The sequence below is a fragment of the Sinocyclocheilus grahami genome, unplaced genomic scaffold, assembly GCF_001515645.1.
Source record: "Sinocyclocheilus grahami isolate Dianchi unplaced genomic scaffold, SAMN03320097.WGS_v1.1 scaffold452.1, whole genome shotgun sequence".
NCBI lineage: Eukaryota > Metazoa > Chordata > Actinopteri > Cypriniformes > Cyprinidae > Sinocyclocheilus > Sinocyclocheilus grahami.
Window position 1 is genome coordinate 330,075 of NW_015505631.1, and position 20,186 is coordinate 350,260.

Below are 20,186 nucleotides of genomic sequence, written 5' to 3' on the forward strand. Positions count from 1 at the left end.
GATAGATAGATAGATAGATAGATAGATAGATAGATAGATAGATAGATAGATACTTGACCCCATGACCCTGTGTTTTTTTTTTTATCTAGATTTAGTAGGCATCCCTGTTTGATTTGTTCTCATCATCCATTCTAAGTGTTTCTAAAGCTGATTTTGTCATTTCGCTGATATTTTCCAGCTGCAGCGGAGCACAAATGCGTCTAGCCACAAGGGAATGCGCTAAATACAAATAGTATCTACTTTACTAAGCATCTCAGCTCGAAGTGTGCGAGACGTTCCAGTCTTTTTACCTGTAAACCCTCTTTGTCAGGATAAGATGATGTTTTTCCCCCCCAGCGGATTGAAACGGGTGCTCAGACGGCCTGACGAAGATGTCATGGGGGAACAATATTTATTACGCTAATGGAATGAGTGAATAACACTGTTGTAAACCCTAGCGTGCGCTCGGTCGGTGGCGTCGGCAGCTGCAAATAATCCTCTCCAGTTCAGTAGCTGTGCTAATAATCCTCCGGAATAATCTTCAATTAGAAAAGGTGCCGAATTTGTGGAATAAAGGTGTGTGGTTGCCTTTGTGTTTTCCATCTCTCCACTGGCTGAAGCCAGACAGAAACTACTAAGAAGTGGATTATTCTGGTTGACACTGAGGTTTTTGTGTGCCTTTTCTAACTGTTGTAGATGAAAATGGTTTCACAAGAAAGCAAGCGTGAATCTATAGGAGCTCATTTCCACTACGGGATAAAAAAATGTTAAAAGATAATTGCGACTTTATCTCACAATTTTCTCACAAATAATGAAAGTCAGAATTGAGGGATATAAAATCATAGTTCTGAAAAGTCCGAATTGCGAGTTATGCCAGAATTGCAAGATATAACCTTGGAATTGTGAGATAGAAACTCGTAATTCTGATTATTTTTTTCTGTCATTGTTGTACTAATAACAGCCACTTTCATCACACAGTGGCAAATCCAACCTGGTCCTTGTTACAAAAGATTTATGTTGTTGTCTGTTTCGTCTCGCTAAAGGGAAAGAAGTGCCTTAGAGGTGCGAGACAGTCTTTTTGTAGTTCACAAATTCAGAATTGAGGGATATAAATCATAGTTCTGAAAAGTCAGAATTGCGAGTTATGCCAGAATTGCAAGATATAACCTTGGAATTGTGAGATAGAAACTCGTAATTCGGATTATTTTTTTCTTGCAATTGCGAGTTTATATCTCAAAATACTGACTTTTTTTCCCACAATTGTGAGTTTACAGTATATCTTGCGATTCTGACTTTTTTCTCGCAGTTGCAAGTTTATTTACCCGAAATTCTGAATTTTTACCCACAATTGTGAGTTTGTATCCCACAATTCTGTATTTGTTCACGCAATTGTGAGTTTATATCTCGCAATTCTGATTTTTTTCTCACAGTTGCATGTTTATATCTCACAATTCTGAATTTGTTTTCCCACAATTGTTTATATCTCGCAATTCTGACTTTTTTTCTCGCAGTTGCGAGTTTATATCTGACAATACTGACTTTTTTTCCCACAATTGTGCGTTTATAGTATATCTTGAGATTCTGACTTTTTTCTCGCAGTTGCAAGTTTATTTACCCGAAATTCAGAATTTTTACCCACAATTGTGAGTTTATATCCCACAATTCTGTATTTGTTCACGCAATTGTGAGTTTATATCTCGCAATTCTGACTTTTTTCTCACAATTGCGTGTTTATATCTCACAATTCAGAAATTTCTTTCCCACAGTTGCGAGTTTATATCCCGCAATTCCATATTTTTTCATGCAATTGCGAGTTTATATCTGACAGTTCAACTTTTTCTCCCAATTGCTAATTTATATCTTGCAATTCTGACTTTTTTCTTGCAATTGAGAGTTTATTAAGTTATACGTTTATTGTTAAGTTACGTTTAAGTTTATTGAGTTATAAAGTCCAATTCTGAAGAAAAAACGTCAGCTTAAAATTTTCTCTCACAATTGCATACTGTAAAGTCGAAATTGTGAGAAACAAATGAGCAATTCTGAGGAAAAAGTCAATCTTGCAATTCTGACTTTCTCGCAGTTGTGAGTTTATATCTTGCATGTAAACTTGCAATTGCAAGAAAAAAAGTCAGAGTTGTGAGATAAAAAGTTGCGGTTCCCTTTTTATTTTTTATTCTGTGGCAGAATCAAGCTTCCAGATGTATCTGTTCTCGCTGTCATTGTTGTACTAATAACAGCCACTTTCATCACACAGTGGCAAATCCAACCTTGTCCTTGTTACAAAAGATTTGTGTTGTTGTCAGTTTCGTCTCGCTAAAGGGAAAGAAGTGCCTTAGAGGTGCGAGACAGTCTTTTTGTAGTTCACAATGGCCAGTAAATAAAGCTCAGTGACGCATTACCCAACACACGTTCTGTGATGTTTATCTGAGAGCGACACAGACTCATGTTTCTTATCAAAGCCTTTCAGTTTATTCCGCGGACCGTTTGTCACTCGCCCCCGCTCTTGTTAAATAAATACATTTTATTCTGTTGAAATTAATTTTAATCAAGGTGAAGTATGTGGTTTCTGCTCCACTGGAAGCACCAAACAGAACTGCAAACATAACTAGGAAAGGAAAGTTCATTGCATGAATTTGGGTTTGAAGTCTGAAGTTTATAGAAGTGTAGTTTGAGGAGAGATGTGAAGTGTCAAGGTTATATAAGGCTTGTGCTGTTTGACAGCAGCCTTTATATAGGCTCTGCATTAATATGTGGTTGCTGTAGTTTTGTGTTCAATTGCTGGGTAGTTGTTGAGGTATTTTGAGGGGTTGCTAGGGTGCACATTTTCTAATGTGTTTTCTGATTTGTTGCTAAGATGCTCTGAGTGGTTACTAAGCAGTTATAAAGAAACCACATATAGACAGAAAGACAGTCTTCTGTTCAATGTGATTAAGACATTGCTAGGTGATTGCTAAGGTGTTGTAAATAGTTGCTAGGTGGTTGCTAAGGCGTTTTGCTTGGTTGCTAGGATATTGCCAGGGCAATGCTTAGAAAGAGAAGGCATGTAGAAAGGCAAAGACAATATTCTGTTCAATGTGATTGCTAAGTAGTTGCTAGGTAGTTGCTAAGGTTTTCTAAGTAGTTGCCAGGTTGTTACTAAGTACGACATTTCTAAGTCACTTTGTGACTTTTATTCATAATGATTTTGATTGTTCACTGTGACTGAGGCAAAGATGTTTTGAGTGGTTGCTAGGATGTTGCTAAGTTCTAAATTGTTGCTAAGGTGTTTTGATTGGTTGCTAGGATGTTGCTAGGGCAATGCTTAGAAAGAGAACACATAAATGGACAAAGACAATCTTCTGTTCAGTGTGATTGCTAAGTAGTTGCTAGGTAGTTGCTAAGGTTTTCTAAGTAGTTGTATGTTCCTTATTTGTAAGTAACTTTGTGACTTAATTTTATTAAAAGTGATTATGACTGTGGCGTGATGTTTTGAGTGGTTGCTAGGATGTTGCTAGGTTCTGGGTTGTTGCTAGGGAGATGCTAGGCAGTTGCTAAGAAGTTTGTAGGCTGTTGCTAAGGTGTTGTAAATGGCTACTGAACAGTTGCTAGGCCATTGCTTTGAAAGGGAGCATATAGATAGACAGACAAAAACTCTGTCTGTTGCTAGGTGGTTACTAAGTTATGTTCCTCAATTGTAAGTCACTTTTATCCATAGAAACTTTCAAATGTAAACATTATATATAGTATATATACTAAATAATTTAAATAAATGTAAATGTAAAGGGGTTTGTGTAGGCTGTTGCAAAGGTGTTTCAAGTGGTTGCTAGGATGTTGCTAGGTCTAAAATTGTTGTTAGAGAGTTGCTATACAGGTGCTTGGCAGTTGCTAAAAAGTTCTAACTGGTTTATAGGCTGTTGCTAAGGTGTTTTGTGTGGTTGCTAGGGAGTTGCTAAGAAGTTCTAACTGGTATGTAAGCTGTTGCTAAGGTCTTTTAAATAGCTGCTAAAACGTTGTTTCTAGGGAGTTGCTAGGTGGTTACTAAAGTTCTAACTGGTTTATAGGCTGTTGCTAAGGTGTTTTGTGTGGTTGCTAGGTTCTAAGTTGTTGCTAGGGAGTTGATAGGCAGTTGCTAAGAAGTTCCAACTGGTTTGAAGGCTGTTGCTAAAGTGGTTACTAAGCAGTTGCTAGACAGTTGCTTAGAAATAACGCATATAGATAGAAAGTGTAAAAGTGTTTACTAAATAATGTGAATAAACTGTGAGAAAACTGTGAAACAAACAGATTGCAGTTCCGTTCAGTGTCAGCAGTGGTTCAGAAATGACACACTTTTCTCCTTGAACACTGTTGAAATAAACTTTTAGGCATTGGGTGAAATTTAAAAGTGGTTAAATTGTTTAGTCATTGTAGAGCAGGTAGTGTAGTGGTTAAAGATCAGTCAATTCCCATGCCACCATTGCGCTCCAGGGCAAGACATTCAACAGCCGGTTACTCCAGCAGGACCGTCCCTTGTGGTCCACCGACCGAAAGTCAGATCGGATAAAAAGTGTCTGCTACATGATGAATAAGGAGAGTCGGTCCCGTGGTTCCTGCTGCCGTGTCCTTAGGCCTTTTTTTGTTTAATATGACAGTGTGGAACAATGCTGCTGCTTCTGGAACACCTACCAACCCAATTACACTCACGTATGACATTGTGCACCACGGCGCCGGTATTCAATCACCGTCTCGTCTTTTGTCTTCACAGATGGTCTCATGAGTGAAGGCGAATTTCTGGAAATCACAGAAATCAAGCGGCATCAGGCGGAGGAATTTGAATGCATCACCAACAACGGCGTGGCGCCGCCAGACACGCGCCGCGTCAAGGTCACAGTCAACTGTAAGTCGAGCCGCTCTGCTCCTGTCAGCAACTCACATTGACATCCTAATGAGATCAGTGGAAGTGTTTCAGAACATTCTGTGATTGAGTAATTGAAAATGAAAATTGGATTGCAATCAGCTGCCTACAGAAGTAAACTCTTTATCTTTTCATCATCTCCTCTCGACTCCACAGAGTTTAAAGAACTTGAGTAATTGTACTTCGTTATTGTATTTAATTATTCTGTTCTTGAGTACTGTAGAAACTTAATTACATTTTGTTAACAAAAATCATTCAGTTTCAGGTGGACCTTCAAATATGTAAGTACATACAGTAGACTACAAAACGTTTGGTGTCAATAAGATGTTTTTTTCAACAAGGACACTTTTAATTGATCAAAATTGACAGTAAAGAGTGTCAATGTTTCAAAATATTTATATTTCAAATAAAGTATGTTCTTTTGAACTTTCTATTCAACAAAAAGGTCCAATTGTTTTCACATTTTCCACAAAAATATAAAGGATATTAGAATGATTTCTGAAAGATCATGTGACACTGAAGACTGGAGTAATGATGCTGAAAATTCATTAGCAAATTCTAGGGAAATTACATTTTAAGGGAAAGTCCAGGGAAAGTACATAAATTACATTTTAACAGATATTCACATAGAAAACAGTTATTTTAAATTGTAATAATATTTCACAATGTATTTTTTATCAAATAAATGCAGCCTTTGTAGACTCACTGACCCCAAACGTTTGAACATTAGTATATTTCATCATCATGACACAAATATATCCTCTTATAATGCAAATCATCTTAGTCTTATACTTATTAATCTGTATTTTGTCTTGCTTTCCAGTAAAATATCTAACCATCCTTCAGAAAATAAATTCACTTGAGAAACAAAATTATGTAAAATAATAAAAGAATATATTCGAAATCAATTTAATTTTTTGACCCACTGATAATTTTTTTCTTTTTAAGCCTAACACTTGTTAAATTTGATAGAAATTATTTATAATTCTTATAAATAAATACATTTAAAAAAAAAAAATATATATATATATATATATATATACTGTATATATATATAACATTTTATTTTATTCTATTAATTATATCTATTACTATTTTTAAGTGTCAAACAACTACATAATCTACTGAAAAGTATAATAATAATAATTCTAATAATAATGCATGGCCTCTTAGGACTCCTGTACTGTACTTTACAAAGTTTGTGTATGGCAGTTTAATGAAAAAAATATCCTCTGCATTTTAAGTTTTATCAGGCCATTTATAAAGAAGATTTTAAATTAGCTTTTTAATACAATACAATTATTGTAAGTACAATTAAATGCATACTTGAAAGTAAAAATTTTGCATGTTTCTAGCATGATCACGTTTAAAGGAACAAGTAGGTAGTAAAAAATAACAGCTTCCAAGTTTGAAATGACATGATGCTGAGAAGAATTTTTTTCTCATTTTCGAATGAATTATTGCTTTAATTGAACAACAGGTGCTAATATTAAAGGGGTCATATGATGCAATTGCAAATTTTCCTTTCTTTTTGGAGTCTTACAAGCTGTTCGTGCATAGATAAGATCTCTAAAGTTGCAAAGACTAAAGTCTCAAATCCAAAGAGATATTCTTTATAAAAGTTAAGACTTGTCCACGCCCCCCTAAAACGCCTTGTTTAAACACGCCCCCACATGTCTACGTTACTGTGTGGGAAGATTTGCATAACGCCGCCCAAATGTTCACGCAAAGAAAGAAGGCGTAACTTTTATTCTCGCTGTAGTATTGTTGCTGCTGCCGCCGCCTTGTCGTGAAGACGCTGTGTGCTTCATTGTCAAAGCGAAACTACTTTCTTTGGCCTTCCAAAAGAGAACGATATCCGCTTCGTCATGCCTAGAGCTGATGCGTGCTGAGGAAATACATCAACTTTGTGCTGTGGATCGCTGGATCGGCTTTCACCGTGGATGAAGTGTCCAGCCTGGGGTCGTCACATGTGGATGCCGCAAGCCCGTGGTGTGTGACGCTATGTTTCGTTGTGAAAGCGAAACTACTTTGTTTGGTCTTCCAAAAGAGGACACGACTACTTTAATGTCTTGTCGCTCCATCACAGTATGGTAAGGGGCGTAACATTTCTGTCACACGCTTGAGGTATTCGGCCAATCACAACGCACTGGATAGCTGGCCAATCACAGCACACCTCGCTTTTCAGACCGATGAGCTTTATAAAAATCTACGCGTTTCAGAAAGGCGGGGCATACAGGAGAAACAATAATGTACAGTATGTGGAAAATAATGTGTTTTTTTAACCTTAAACCGCATAAACACATTTCATTACACCAAATACACAAAATAATGTTATTTTTAGCAACATCATATGACCCCTTTAACTTCAGTACACTGTCTGTTTGGTCTTTAGATCCACCAGTAATCACAGAAGTAAAGAACATGCCCGCCCAGCTGGGAAAAACTGCAATCTTACGCTGTGAAGCTATGGCAGTGCCCACCGCGTCCTTTGAATGGTATCGGGATGACCGAAGGTAAGCGTGCGAAACAGATGCTGTGAACCATGGGAAGTAGCACATACCGGGTTTACGTGACAACTCACCTATCCTAACGTGTGATCTGTCATATTAATTCTTTCTCAGGCCGGTAGAGAGTGATAACACGCTGAAGATTAAAAACGAAAAAACACGTTCCCTGCTGCTCTTCACCAACGTCACAGAAAAACACTTTGGCAACTACACCTGTTTCGCCTCCAACCGCCTCGGGGCTTCCAATGCCAGCATGTTACTCTTCAGTGAGTACCTTATTCCACTCCAACTCTGCAGCGCTCACTTTTGTGCTCTCGAAACATTCGTAAATCTACAAAGGCATAAAGTCAAGGATAAATAAACACCCTGCAGGAAGTGACTTTCCACTGTACAAAATAAGTGAACGTGCATTTCTCGCTCCCTGAGGCTAGTTTTCACATAGAGCTTCACCGTAGACGGATAATAGCGATGTGTCTCCGTTGATGGTACTTGAAAGCAAATGGTCTAGCACTGTATGCTCAGCAAAGTGCATAGCCTTTTTAATAATGCATAACTTGAACCAACTCCAGTTGCAGCGTGAATCATTTGAAAGAGTTGGTGACTTTTGACATGCATAGATATTATGCATGACTGCTGCCTTGCTGGGAAAATTCACATGCATAAGCTCAGAAGTTTCGGAATTTATTTTAATTGTGAATACGTGACACAATTTCATACTTTTTTTTCATGTTGATAAAACCAGGAAGCTTGTTTAACACAACGCATCAGAAACAAAGACCAAGGATGTGCATTAAGTGTGAAATTCATGCTTTATCTTGTATTTGAACATTCTCATGTTACTGTCCCAGCATTGTCTGTCCCAAGAATGTTTTGCTAATGTTCGCATGAAGTTATGAAAATGTTATTTTATACCATTTCAGACAACATTCAAAAATAACCTTTGTTCTTGGTTATGCAAGCATTTGAGAAAACATTAAGGGAACATTCCGTTTTATAATTTTGAAAACATTATGGGAACGTTACTTTTGAATGTTCTCTAAACATTCTGAAACATTTAGTAAGTAATAACTTTTTTTTTAATTCTAAGAACACGATAATGCTCCCATTAATTTACGGAAAAAAAATTTCAGAGAACATTCACAAATAACCTTTTTAAACCATTTTAAAAATTTGATATTTTGAACGTTAAAAAACCTATTTTCATAACTTAATGGGAAAATTAGCAAAGCATTCATAGAACATATATTTAAACGTTATTCCTTACTCCTTGTTTCAGAATGTTTAGACAACATTCAAAAGTAACATTCCCATAGCGTTTGCAAAATTATAAAATGGAACGTTCCCTTAATGTTTTCTCTAACGTTCGCATTCAAGATTATACAAAAACGTTAAGGAATCGTTTCTTTTGAATGTTCTCTGAACATTCTGAAACATACAGAGCCCTGCACATGACATGCAAGAAAAAATAAATAAATTGTGCGCACAATTTTCTAATTCATTCCCTCGATGTACCAAAACGTGCACACGATTACTATTTCGTTCCCTCGAATTTGCTAATTCGTTCCCTCGATTTGCTAAATCGTGCGCACAATTTACTAATTCGTTCTCTCAAGTTATAAATCATGTGCACAACTTAGCAAATCGAGGGAATGAAATAGTAAATCGTGCGCACGATTTAGCCTACTATTTTTTTCCTGCATGCCATGTACGAGGCTCCGTAGAAACAAGTAGTCATAACGTTAAAGACATTACATGAACAATGTAACAATTACATTTTTGTTATTAAAACCCAGACAACTTTGAACGAATGTTCTATTAATGTTACAAGAAGAACATTTGTTCATAACTTTGAGCGAACTTTTCCAGAACATTCGCCAGAGTTCTGAGATTGTTCCCTGTTAGCTGGGATGGAGAATGATGGGAAATGCTATTCCTCAGTACACAAAATATGCACTGAGGCAAACGTTCACAATTTAAGATTAATAACGATCACTCTAACACAACCTGAAGAGAGTTTGTTAAAATTTGTTTGTTAACTGAATTAAACTTTTGCTACAGCAAATCTTTTTTCCACTACAGGACATCTGTGTCTTGAGAAATTCTATTCCTATAAAACATGTTCTGCTGTGGAAAATGTGCTCTGAGCATTTACTGAAAGCTTCCATTGTCTGACTGTAAAATGTCTGAAAGTAGTTCATCTCTTATAGCTCTGCTTTATTGAAGAAAAACCTCAGGGATTTTTAAAAATACAGGGCTGAATGAAACAAGGGCACGATAACAAATCACATCAGCACTGCAGATTTCCTTGTACTAGAGATTTTTCGCTTGTGTTTTCTAAATAATATATATTATTATATATTTTTTTTATAGACAGAGAGACTATTTGTTTAATGCACTACCGCTTGCGGCATTAATCGAGCTGCTTGTTTTTTCATCCTAAGATCCAAAGGAAGAAATAAGAAACGATATTGTGCATAAAGAAAATGAAGCCTGTTAAGATTTTTGTTCTGCATATGTATTATTTTCATGACAGTTAAGCATATTTTACTCTGAAAGTTCTCATTACTGTAATGCTTTTCTCTTGAGTTTTCTTCATAACTCCCATTATTCACAACGGTGATTCTCATTACTCTAGTAGTCTAGAAGATATTTCTGTTTAAATGAGCATACATTTTAGACAGTACCACGATGTACTAACACCAGAGTAATGGTAGAATTATGATATTGGCAATTTGTGTGTAAATGTGCACTTATTGTAATAAAATTTGTCATAATGAAAAAAAAATATTTCTTTCAATCTTGGGGATGAATTATGACTTCATCATATTCTTGACTGGTTTTGTACGTTTCACCCCAGTGTTATTTTAGTATCATTGAGATACTATTATAGTCTTTTATTAAAATTATTATAATTTTTTATATATTCTATTCTATGATATGATATTATATTATTAATATAATGTATTTATATTATTTTTATATTTTGAAGAATTTATATATATATATATATTCGTTTTAATTTATAGTTTAATGTTTTAAATGTAAAATTTAGTTTTTTATAATTTTGTTGTTTTTTGTCATTTTTAGTGTTTGTGTATGTATTACATTTTATTTCAGTTTTATGTATTTTAGTACATCAAGTTGAACTAAAATAAAATGACAAATGTTGCTGAAATTAGCTGAAAAAAAAAAGTTAAAAGTTTTTGTATTTTATTTTATCTTATTTTATTTCAGTTCATTATTTTATGGCAAGTAAAACTTTCATTTTATTATATTATATTATAATATTATGAAGCAGTTTTTATTTTTATTTTCTTTTGTTTTCATTTTTAAAGATTAAAGTTTTAAATATAGCGATAGATAGACATCATATATATCATGATGTACATGATATCCATCCTAAAACCAGTCAATACATGTTGGTATTATATAAGTAAATATAAAAGATAGACATTATTTTTTTATATTAACATACAGATTTTTGTATATATATGATTGATGTGTTAATAAAGTTGCATATATATTTTTTACGAATATGGTTGCTACATAAAATGCCATTTAAAATCATCATATAAATATTATTAACAAATAGACATATACAAATTTTACTGTGGGGATTCCATATGTTATAAACTTTTATCTTCATCTACCCAGAGAATGTACATATGTGAAAATGTGAAAATTATATATCACCTATAGGTAATATATATGGAAATCACTCTTGATGTAAGACAATATATATATCATTTATTACATTTCCGTATGGGTAAAAAAATAAAGAAAAAATAGTTTACAATCAAACAAATCTCCCAGGAACACAATGCTTCATTTTACATATGCAAAATTCAGTCAGCCAGTAAGTTGCATAATTGCTGTATTAAAATATTTAAGTGTAGGTTTCTATTCTGTTGATGCATTTCCTATTGGAAAAGGCCTTTAAACTTCCGAATTTATAGCCTTTGGTGATAAATTATGTTTCAGTTCCTCTTGAGAACAGGCAGCTTCACTCGATTTGAGGGTCCCGCTCTTTCTGACCCTAACACAACCTATGACGGTGCTAAGCACAAAAACAAAAGAAGCAGCACAAAGTCAGCTGCTGTACGTAACAGCATAACTTCAGAGTCTGACCGCGTTCTGGACCCGTCTAAGTGAGCGGGCGGCAGCTCTCGGTGGAAAAGTTTGCTGCTGGAATGCTCAATGCAGAGATCTTAGCAAGCAAAACCCAGAGAAGAGGAGGAACAGGTCACGGCAAAGCCAGGATTTATGAGAAGGAGCCAAAACACTGAGTGATCGAGCATGTAGTGCTACACAACTCAGAGTTTGTGCAGATGTGATGCTTTCATCTTTTGTTTGTTCCAGTTTTCCAGTATTGTGCAGATGCTTCTTATTTTGGCATAAATCAATTTACAAAACTCTCAAACCTCTACTGTTCTTTCAAAACTAGGGCTGTGTGATAGAGCCCTATAGTGAAAAAATATATATATAAAGCTCAGTATTTTTCAGCCCTTTGCCAATATTTTACATATATCTCATATTTATCAAAATTATGCTCTAAAATTGTTTACTGCAAAAAGTAAAAAAACAGCAAACATTTTTTTTTACAAACAAGTCTTTTTATATTTTATTTGTTTGCATATATTTTTCTTATTTTATAATTAAGACAAAAAATATTATTAAAAGAATTAGATTTGTATGCTCAAAAATAACATTGTATAGCAAAATTCATTTTAAATAGTACATTACTTGCATTCTATTTTTCCTGTATGTGTGTCAAATGGCACATAAATATTAAAAAAATTAATTTATTTTATTCATTATTATTATTATTAAATCAAAACAAATATGTATCTGTTATTTTTTTATAAATATACATTTATTTTATTTATTTTAGAAATATTTGTAAGTATTTATTTATTTTAAATATTTAAATATATTAAATGTTTATAATTGATGACACAAACCTTTGTGACAAATGGTGCACATAGACTTAAATGTTTATAAACAATAATATTTTAATAAACAAATATTTATTATTTAATTATTTATTTATCTATTTTGTATTTATTTGTTTATTTAGCATTTATTTAAATAATTTTTTTATGTTTTAGTGCCTTTGTGACAAATGGTGCACTTAGACCTTAATATTTATAAATAGTTATAATTGTTATTTATATTTTTATAAACACATATTTATAAATAATTTTTTATAAATATTTATTTATTAAGTATGTATTTATTAAAATACATATTTAAATAGAGTACATACTGTATATATGATTGGTGACAAACAAGTCTTTGATTAATATTTATAAATATTAATTTATTTCTAAATTATTTTATGATTATATTTATAAATATTTATCTATATTTGTATAAATATATGAATATTTTTGTAATATTTCTCTAAGTATTTATTTATTTAAAAATGTTTAAGTATAGTAAATATTTATTATTAATGACGCAAATAAATCACTGAAGAAGAGATTTGAAGTCATTTGAATTTAAATCATTTCATTATATAAGAACAAAGAGTATGCAGATTGCTACTAGGACATATAGGGAGAAAAAGGTTTGGCCAGGAGAACAATTATACAGTTTAGTGTCATTAAAAAAAAAATTTTGTCCGCAGAATGCTGTGATTGACCAATCAGAATGAAGTATTCCAGAGAGCCGTGTAATAGTTTGTGGCTAGCTGTACATTATCGCTTACGTAATGCTTTTATAGCTCATTAGCAATAAACAGCAGGGCCTTCGCACAAGTGCCATACATCATCATCTCATCTGTTTTTGTTCTATTGGTCTGAAATTCTGCAGTTTCTTGCATCCTTTCAGTTCCTCCCTTCTTGTCTCTTCTCCGACCCATTATGTCGGAGCGAGTCTCTCCTCTTGTTTGTTCCCACTCCGTTGTGTCCTGTTACCCCAGGAAGTCATCAGTGGCTTCTCTCCCTCCATTTTTCACATTTCAGTCCGCAGTGAGTGATTCCTGCTCTGTTCCTGCCGTTTCCTCCACTCACGCATTACCATTGTAAGCGTGTCCTCCATCTCTCCCTCCGCCATCTCATTTGGTCTCCCATTATCTCCGTAAGTTTTCCCGTGATGAGTGACCTGCCGTTACTTCCATACATCTTCTCTTTTTCATGTCGCTGCCACGCTGTCATCTGGCCTTGACTCACACTTTTCCATCAAACATGCTGCAACCTTTATCTTCATCCTTAGGAGAATAAACATCTGTCAAACATTTTGTCAGATATCCAAGGATTTCCAAATAAGCTATTTTGTACATATTGTCGCAAGCCAATGTCGAAAGGAGGAACCCCCGACCAAAGCAGCAGGCCCCGGATAGGAAAAGTCATCAATCATGAGTACTTCCACCTGCTCACCCTCCAGACATGAAACCACCCACAGCTTTAGCCAATGATGGCCTAATGGAGGTCATCATAAATATAGGATCTCTACTTCAGTCTGGGGTTGGTGGCCCCAGGACGAGATGCTGAAACTCTGGCTGGCCTAGAGAACAGACCAGCTGAAAAGTAACAAGAGATAACCAGCTAAAGAACAAAGAAAGTGAATCTGGTCACGTCTTACTTAATGACCTTCTTTTCTTCTGCTCTGTCTTCCCTTTTTAAGGTGGCCCATTGGTGAAACGTGCAAAGGGAACAAGATACCCCAGACCGGATAAAACCTAAGTTCCAGTTTAAATCCCCTCCTTCCAGTAACTGGTCATCCACAACCTTGATGCTTCTCCAAGCCTGTTCGAGGTTAGGGTCTTGTAGCTGAGCTGTGCCAAATTGCCCGGACCAATTCCTTTTGCTTGGGGGAAGTCTTCACTGTTTGAGTGATTCCCTAAAAGGGATTCTAGGGGGATTCCCTGCTTCATTTTCAGAAAGGACATTTACTACACCCAACCCTCTACAGACACCTTGGCAATTGAATCGCCATTGGCTAGTACATTTTTACGCATCCATTCAGATGAACTGAAAAATAGCACAGATTGCTTGACGGAGAGTGAAACTCTGAGGCGCTCAGTCAGAGTGTTTGGCGAGTGAAAATGTATTTGTGCTAAACTTATACTTAGCCTCTAACTCACACACTGGTGAGTAAAATCTGAGAATTTATTAGCCATTGGCTACTATTAGACATAATTTTGTTGCCCAGAGTGAAGATCTAGTCGCATATGCGAGTGATTTATTTGCAATGTAGAGGGTTGACAGTGCTTTCTGGGATCACCGACTCACTCCCTGACTGCTGGTTTGAAGGTGCTGTAAAAGGCCAGAAGGACTGATATTTCTTGGAGCTTTGCTTTACTCGGCTGAAGAGGGTTTGAAGACGTCAAGTTTAACGCCAGTAATGCTCATACACTGGGCAGTCCCTACCTAACAGGACTGGTAAGGCTATAAACCACCCCAATTTTGAAAATGTATCCTCCTCTGGGGGTTAGCATCTCAAACTGCACAGTGGGGTAGCTCTTCTTATGACACCAGGATGGGGGGGGCCTTTCGGTCCCAGTGCAAATTCAGGCCGTACTAGGGTAACAATGCATCCTGTCTAGTAGTGTAGTAGGGCTTCTGTGTCTGTGTCCCTGGCTTGCCCAACAGTTCATCCCATAGTGACATGCCTTATTACCTGAGTCTGCTGAGGGCATGGATTCTTCTTTGCCTGGGCAGCTCCAGGAGAGGTGGCCTTCCTGTCCACAGGAGAAACACTTTTGTGGGTTTTGGTTGCTAGAGGGCTGCCAGAGAGGTGGGTTTGGGGCCTGGGCTGGTCTTACTGACCTTGCCAACTGAGAGTCCGCCTGGTTCTTCAGTGGCCCCCCTCTTTCCCCTCTGGTACTGGAATGGCCCATTCTCAATAGATCCTGACAATTCACTTTCATTACCTCAACCATTGCCTGATAGTTATCCAATAGCTGTTAGAGTCTACGACTGCAGGGCTGGTTTGTGCAGCATTGCGCTTTGCCTCAGCTGACAGGGAGCAAATACAACAGTATTGCACAATTCTTTCCACCAATAGGGGCCTTCCCCTGTAGTGAGCCAGGCCTTTCATTGACTTTCTGAGGTCTCACTTGCTGGATCAGATCAAAAGTCCATGAATGGAACCATTGGGCATGAACTGGGAGGCTATGCCCATAGTGGGCCAAGATGGCCTTCTTTAACATCACATAATCAGCTGTATCTTTAGCAGGCAGATCTTGACAGGCTCTTTGTGCTTCCTCTGTCAAAAAAAGGTGCCAACAAGGTACCCCAGTTTTCTTCAGGCAATTTCTCTCTGACTGCAGTTCTCTCAAATATCTCCAGTTAAGCTTCGACATCATCATCTGGAGTCTGCTTAGTGAGGACCCTCCTTGGGTCTATGGTGGCTCTGGTTTTGGGCATGATTTGGCGCATTGTTGTAACTGCCTCCCTAAGGGCACATAGCTCCTCCCTCTGTTTGGCGTGACTGGTCAGAAAGGCATTAATGGCAGCTTCCATTCTCTCCTTCTCTGGGTCTAGTTTTGTGGCTGCTTAAGCGCTGACTTCTGTGCCCACATTCTCCACCAAATGTGATGTCCTAGGGCGATGTGAGGTTGAAGTTTCCACAAAACACAATCACAAGGGAGGCAGATGCAGAGTTAACAAAATTATATTTTTATTTAACCAAGAAAATAGGAGGGTCAAAAGGAAATTTAAACTGGAACTTTGGTTCTTTCCGGTCAGGGGTATCTTTGGCGGTTTTGTTCCCTTCGTTTCACCACTGGGCCACCTTAAAAAGAGAAGACAGAGCAGAAGAAAGGCAAGTCGTTAAGTAAGACGTGACCAGATTAACTCTCTTTCTTCTTTAGCTGGTTATCTCTTGTTACTCTTCAGCTGGTCTGTTCTCTAGGCCATCCAGAGTTTCAGCAGCTCGTCCTGGGGCCACCAACCCCAGACTGAAGCAGAGATCCTAGCTTTATGATGACCTCCATTAGGCCATCATTGGCTAAAGCTGTGGGTGGTTCCATGTCTGAAGGGTGAGCAGGTGGAAGTACTCATGATTGATGACTTTTCCTATCAGGGGCCTGCTCCTTTGGTCGGGGGTTCCTCCTTCCAACATTGGCTTGCCACAAAATACATGTTATTTTTTTCACTTGGGATGAAGTTTTGAGTTTTTAAGACTGCTAAGTGTTTTCAAAAACCCTTCAAGTTATTTTAGTTTCAAAAGATCAATGAAAATTTGATTTGTCATGAAATGACCATTTTAAGCTGAATATTAAACAAACAAAATAAAATAATCCAAAATATACTATATAAACCAGGGGTGTCCAAAATCGGTCCTGGAGGGCCGGTGTCCTGAAGAGTTTAGCTCCAACCCCAATTAAACACACCTGAACCAGCTAATCAAGCTCTTACTAGGCATACTAAAAACTTAAAGGCAGGTGTGTTGAGGCAAGTTGGAGCTAAACTCTGCAGGACACCGGCCCTCCAGGACCAAGTTTGGGCACCCCTGATATAAACAACCTTACTGTTTATTCTAGCTACTTTTTGCGTAAGATACAGCAAAAAAATTTTAATTCATTATTTTTTATCATTTTTAATGAATATTCTTGCGTTTTATAATTTTTTTTACGTATTGTTCATTTTAATATAAATAATTGTAATACAAATCAGTCATTTAAAGCTATTTTTATTAACAATTTAAAATATAATTAATTTAATTTAAAAAAAAATTATATATAAGCTACATGTAATTTATGTACATTGTATTTATATGCTATGCATTTTATATACAGTACATTACACCATATAAACACATAGTTTTATATACATTATACCATATAAACAACCATACTGTTTATTCTAGCTACTTTTCGTGCAATACAGTAAATTATTAAAAATATTTCAAATGCATTATTTATTATTTTTTTTAATGTATTTTACTTTTTGCATTACATTTTTTAAATATTATTAGTTATATAATATTTTTTCATTTTAAATGTCATAAAAAATCAGTCATTTAAAAAGTTTTTAATTTTTTTTTTAAATTTTTATGAAAAATTTCTATTAATTATTTTACTTTTTATTTTGTATAATTAATTTTAAAAGTTTTATATGCACTATACACAGATTTATCTAGCCTTTACAAAATGCTTCAAATTAGGTTAAAGTCAATGAAAACGATGTTTACCATCCTTTTAACTTTAACTAGACTTATTTTCTAAAACAAAATTCATTAAAAAAAAAAAATAATAATAATAATAAAATAACATCAGCCAAACCTGACAGTTGTGTTAGAAGTGGAGGAAATAAAAAATATATATATTTGAAAAAATATATCATATTAAAATTATTATGAAATTAAATAATATTGATTAATAATGAAGGTTTTAATTTATTTTTTTTTTGTCTTTTCTTAAAGATGAAAAAACACCAGTGCAATCAGTAAATGCACTCATTTAGAAAATTAATAGTCTATTATGATTTCATATTGCCTTTTCATGCAGCAAACTAGCACAAGGTTTCCATGTTGACCAGCTTTCTCTCTCTCTCATTCAACCTGTTCACGTCTGCTACTCTCTGCTCTTACAGGGCCTGGGGCCGTGTACGGTGGAGTGGCGTCTCTGAACGGTCGTTTATCAGGAGTCGGCCTGTGGTTCTGCCTCTCCATCTCTGTTCTGATGAAGGTCTAAAACTTTCCCACTTTGGAAGGAGTCTTTAAATACGAACCCATCACTGTGAACAAAATGAAATTATGCATTAATCCAGGAGCCATTGCTACATCACTCTGTCATTCCTTCCTATTCCCATTCATGCCCGGTCGCGTATCACCGCTTCACTTCTCCCTCCCGTCGCCAACGATGGTCACCTTTTATCGTCCAAACCTGATATGTGATGCAAATGATGTGAACGACAAGTGTAATGCCAGTTGGGTGTCTCTTGATGTGCGTGCTGGACATGCTGGTTGTAAAGTGACGTGTCGATGATGACGGTTGCGATGTTCGGGTGACCCTCTTGAAGCTGTTTGTGGCAGTTCACCAGTGGGCCCGTCGGCCGTTGATCCTCGGATCCCGACGCAGAGATCTGAGCTGAACGGTGGTGCATTCTGACATGCGTAGCTACTATGAATGATGTCAAACCACATGTTTTCTTTCTAGCAAGGAGGGCCGTGTCATCTCGGCCCTTTGTTTGCGTTAGTTTGGGCTCTCGACCCAAAGCAAACGCCTGACCCACGTCCAGCCCTCATATTGTCCTCAGTCTGTCCATCACTCAGATCGTCGGTCCTTCACACTCAATGTAAATATATATGCAGTAGAGGCCCCTCATTCCAGCGGCAAAAACTACATTTCCCATCAGTCTCTCTTTTTCAGCTTTTCGGCTAGGAGGATATTGCTGCCTTTAAGTCATGATGGAATTATCATATTTGCGAGATTTACAACCGAAGTGACATTATTAGCCGAGAATCATTGGTTTTGATTATAAGAAGTTTAGTTTGTACACATTTAGTGTTATTTCTTGTGTTTGATAGGAAGTTAAAAAGAAATGATTTAAAGTACTTTTCAAACTCATTGCAAAGTATAGAAAATAGATGTAGTGTTGGAAATTAAAGTATTTGGACACTTTTTGGTTGTCAATTGTTAGTTACTAAAATAAACTACAGCTATAGATGTCATTCATCCGCTAATACTCATTTGAAACGTGCAAATATTTAGAAAATTGAGAGAGTGCAACTTTTCAGAATTATTTGAATGCATCATTGCAACTCATAAGAGTGCAACTTTTCAGAATTATTTAAATGCATCGTTGCAACTCATAAGAGTGCAACGTTTCAGAATTATTTGAATGCGTCATTGCAACTCTTAAGAGTGCAACTTTTCAGAATTATTTTAATGCATCATTGCAACTCATAAGAGTGCAACATTTCAGAATTATTTAAATGCATCGTTGCAACTCATAAGAGTGCAACGTTTCAGAATTATTTGAATGCATCATTGCAACTCATAAGAGTGCAACGTTTCAGATTTATTTGAATGCATCGTTGCTACTCGTAAGTAGGAACTTTCCACAAAGACTTGAAGGCAGCAGAAGTTTCTGGCATCTCCTGGCCTGAAACGGTTCATTGACTTCTTGTTGCTTGTGGATAGCATGTACCGGTTAGAAATGTCCCTCTTGTGACCTCACTTCCTGCACCAACCCCGTTTTAACCCCCTGCACTGTGTACATTTTAATCTGCAAGGTTAACTGCTATTACTTTTTTGGTGTTAATAATGATTATAATGATGATGATGATGATGATGATGACAATGTTAATAAGTATTTGAACTTTCCACAAAGACTTGAAGGCAGCAGAAGTTTCTGGCATCTCCTGGCCTGAAACGGTTCATTGACTTCTTGTTGCTTGTGGATAGCATGTACCGGTTAGAAATGTCCCTCTTGTGACCTCACTTCCTGCACCAACCCCGTTTTAACCCCCTACACTGTGTACATTTTAATCTGCAAGGTTAACTGCTATTACTTTTTTGGTGTTAATAATGATTATAATGATGATGATGATGATGATGATGATGACAATGTTAATAAGTATTTGAATAAATATGATAGTAATTCCATGTGAGAAAAAAAACGTCAGAGCTGATCACAAGCCATGTGTGTGAAAATATTTTGTACTAAAAATCACTGAATTCATCGAACAGCAAAAAGAAAAAAAAAACTTTTTTGAAGTATTGTGCTCTGTTTTACCATGATTAACTTTTTTAAAGCAGAAGTAATTTGACCAAGTCGACTCATCCGTAAAAGAGAGCTATCAGTGAAATGTGAGGACGCTTACATGCTAGACGGATCCATTTTGAGCCTGTGAAAATTAGACTAATATACAGT

The 20,186-nt window shown here is 36.0% G+C and overlaps 1 protein-coding gene across 1 annotated transcript in view; it reads left to right on the forward strand.

Moving 5' to 3' along the window:
* LOC107552508 (igLON family member 5-like) overlaps nt 1–19,620 on the forward strand; it is a 34,330-nt gene extending 14,710 nt beyond the window's left edge. Inside the window, exons 5-8 of the mRNA XM_016234403.1 lie at nt 4,700–4,831; nt 7,245–7,365; nt 7,474–7,625; nt 17,901–19,620. Coding sequence (XP_016089889.1) covers nt 4,700–4,831; nt 7,245–7,365; nt 7,474–7,625; nt 17,901–18,001 — 506 coding nt within the window. The 3' untranslated portion in view covers nt 18,002–19,620. The remainder of the gene's footprint in view (nt 1–4,699; nt 4,832–7,244; nt 7,366–7,473; nt 7,626–17,900) is intronic.
* The last annotated feature ends 566 nt before the right edge of the window (nt 19,621–20,186 follow it).